This window comes from Epinephelus moara, chromosome 16, assembly GCF_006386435.1.
Source record: "Epinephelus moara isolate mb chromosome 16, YSFRI_EMoa_1.0, whole genome shotgun sequence".
NCBI lineage: Eukaryota > Metazoa > Chordata > Actinopteri > Perciformes > Serranidae > Epinephelus > Epinephelus moara.
In genome coordinates this window covers 46757026-46760156 of record NC_065521.1, presented here as the reverse complement: position 1 = coordinate 46760156, position 3131 = coordinate 46757026, and the positions used below count along the sequence as shown (strand labels likewise).

At 45.9% G+C, this 3131-nt stretch overlaps 1 protein-coding gene across 2 annotated transcripts in view; it reads right to left on the bottom strand.

Moving 5' to 3' along the window:
- hm13 (histocompatibility (minor) 13) overlaps positions 1-2671 on the bottom strand; it is a 23412-nt gene extending 20741 nt beyond the window's left edge. Inside the window, exon 1 of one of the 2 annotated variants that reach the window (XM_050064482.1) lies at positions 1602-2671. In XM_050064482.1, the coding sequence (XP_049920439.1) occupies positions 1602-1829 (228 nt within the window). In that variant the 5' untranslated portion in view covers positions 1830-2671. The remainder of the gene's footprint in view (positions 1-1601) is intronic. The other variant, XM_050064483.1, reaches the window with a different exon arrangement.
- Positions 2672-3131: the final 460 nt, after the last annotated feature.

Genomic DNA, 3131 nt, shown 5'->3' with positions numbered 1-3131 from the left:
TTACGTTTAGCCGACACACACACGTGGTTACGTTTAGCCAACACACACACGTGGTTACGTTTAGCCGACACACACACGTGTTTACGTTTAGCCGACACACACACGTGGTTACGTTTATCCAACACACACACGTGGTTACGTTTAGCCAACACACACGTGGTTACGTTTAGCCGACACACACACGTGGTTGGATTTAGGGGAAAAAACAGGGTTTGGTATTTTCAGCTTATTACACAGTGATCAGATCATATTTTCTGTAAATCCGACACACTGAGCTTTGAATCAAAATACACATCTATCATCATTAAACTAAACCTAAAGTAACAAGTTAAAGTTGTGATTCTGCAGAATGGTTCATGATATTTCTATCACTGTGCTGTGTTATAATCTCTGCTGTGTTATAATCTCTGCTGTGTTATAATCTCTGCTGTGTTCATGTGTCACTCAGAACAGTTTATATGTGTTGACATGCTGCTGAGTCGTTTCACCTGTAAAGAAACGTCCTCATTTATTCATGACTTCATCTGTTTATCTGAAGGATCTGAACCTGTAAACTACCAGGTGACAGAAGCATGACTGCAAGTCAAAGCAGGAAGCAGCATAAAGAGGAAGCACTCAGGTAAAGTACAGGTGAGTCCACCTCACAGTGACACTGAAGCTCTGAGCTGCAGAGACCATGTTACCTGAAGCTAACAGGCACACCTGAGCATGTCTCCACAAAACGTCCAATCAGAGTGTAAGTAATCCCAAACACACACCTGAGGCTGTGTTCAGGTACACGTCAACACCTGTCGGACACCTTCACCTCCTTCATCCTTCATCATCATCATCAGCTCTTTGTTTACAACTTTATTTAGCTCATCAGAATCTTCCCCCAAAATCCTCTGTGTCTTTTTCTGTTTCATTTATCTGACTGTGTCCACCTGTCCAGGTGTCCTCATCACACCTGTCCAGGTGTCCTCATCACACCTGCTGCACAGACAGGTCAAAAATACCAGGACACATAAATGTAAATAAATAACTAGGGGACAGAAGTGTAAACAAACACCTGGGGGACAGAAGTGTAAACAAACACTGGGGGACAGAAGTGTAAACAAACACAGGGGGGACAGAAGTGTAAACAAACACTGGGGGACAGAAGTGTAAACAAACAAACAAGTGTCCCACCAACATACAAACATAAATAATCAATACTTTTGTTTTTGACCCTTTTTAAGACCCTGACATCACCAGCACGAGACCGGAAGGACGTCAGAGGACACCGGTGTCCAACAGGTTGAAATAAAACTGATGTCAGTTATTAATTAACGGAAAATTAACGGTAACAGTGTGAACAGCTGTGACGGAAGCTCCGCCGTGTCTGCGCTCATTGTAATCTGATTTAATTCATATTTATAATTAATATCAGACAGTGTTGATCTGCATCCGGGGACTTTATCACTGTTTGATTTAAATAATAATATTGAACACATTAGTGTGTGGACGGAGCCGTTAGCTAGCTGTTAGCGGAACTAGCTAACCGGTGGAAGCTAACGGCGGGCTGGCAGTGGTGAAGCCGCCTCACCGGGCTCGGTGCTCGGCGAGCTGCCGCTGGGTCTCACCTTGGATTTGGAGCAGGACACGGAGCGCAGGGCTCCGAAGAAGATGGGCAGCAGAGCCATGAACACCAGGCTGCCGTACGCCAGCGCAGTGCCCTCCGGAGTGGCCACGAATTTAGCTGTAGCGTTGAGCGCCTCGGTCCCGTTGGAGTCCGTCGCGTTCAGGGCGTCCAGGACGGCGGCGGCGGCCTCCGGGGCCGAGGCCGGGACTTGTTCCGTGTCGGAGGACATGGTTCAGTTGAGAGACGGGATCGAGAGGTGACAGACGGTGCTGCTCATTCATCCACTGCTGCTGCTGCTGCTGCTGATGATGATGATGATGATGGAGCTTCACGGTCTAAGGCCACGTTTCCTAAAACACTGAGCACAGAGCAGGAAGCAGACAGAGCGCTCACTCTGACGCTGTTTCCGCTGTCACTAAAAACACTGCTTCCTGTTTCCAGTCTGAACGTGTTCAACTGTTTGTTCTCATCTTTGATCTGATACTGAGGAGATACTGCGGCTCAGGTCCTGCGCTGAAGACTAAACAATAATAACAATAATATCTTATTATCATTATTATTGTTATTATGGGATGTTGCCATGAGACAGTTCATCACAGACTTTTGTCACCAGTGTGTGAGAGCTGCTGCACAAACTGACGCCAGATGGGGGCGCTATAATTAAGGCCCAGAATTTAAATTTAAGAGGCCACGCCCCTCACATCCTGAGTCTGATGGACTTGACCTTTGACCCACATGTGCAGCTCGGTGTGCTCCACATCTACAGAACACCCTCACAACCATGAACGCCCACCTGACTGGATCATTTTGATTCTTTTTAAACCACGCTGTGTGTTCTGATACTCGTACTACTGAACTGTGGCAGGAACAGATGAACCATGTCCCAGCACACAGTATGACAGAAACACCACCTACCCACAATCCTTTGCACAGCGGACGATACGTCACATCAACTGAGCCGCAGACAGCTGACTACATTTATTTATAGATTCTGATCATTAATACAAAATATAATCATCACATAAAATATGATGTGTTTTTAAATGAGCTCCACCTTCAGCAGCTGCGACGTTAAAGTGATGAACACATGAATGCACCAATAATAATAATATATATGGCTCCAAACTGGGCCAGTCTGCACACTGACTACTTTTACTTTTGGTACTTTTTTGGTGCTCATAGTTACTTTTGTACTTTTACGTGAGTTTAATTTTGAACGCATTAAATGTAACTGAGTATTTCTGAGTACGTGTGTGAGTCTCCTGCAGTGACGCAGGCGCAGTCTGTTCCTGTGTTTGAGCTCAGAGTGAAGCATCTTCACAGAATACAGGATCTCTGCAGTGAGGAACTCGTCTTTCTTCTTCGTTGGTGGAACAAGTTGTTCCGAGACACGTCTGGCTGCAGCACCACAGCGACACCTGCAGGCAGAGAGGAGGGCAGGAAAACCCACAGGACACACACACACACACACACACACACACACACGCACACACACACACACACAGATTTAATTCATTAAATCAGGTTCAAT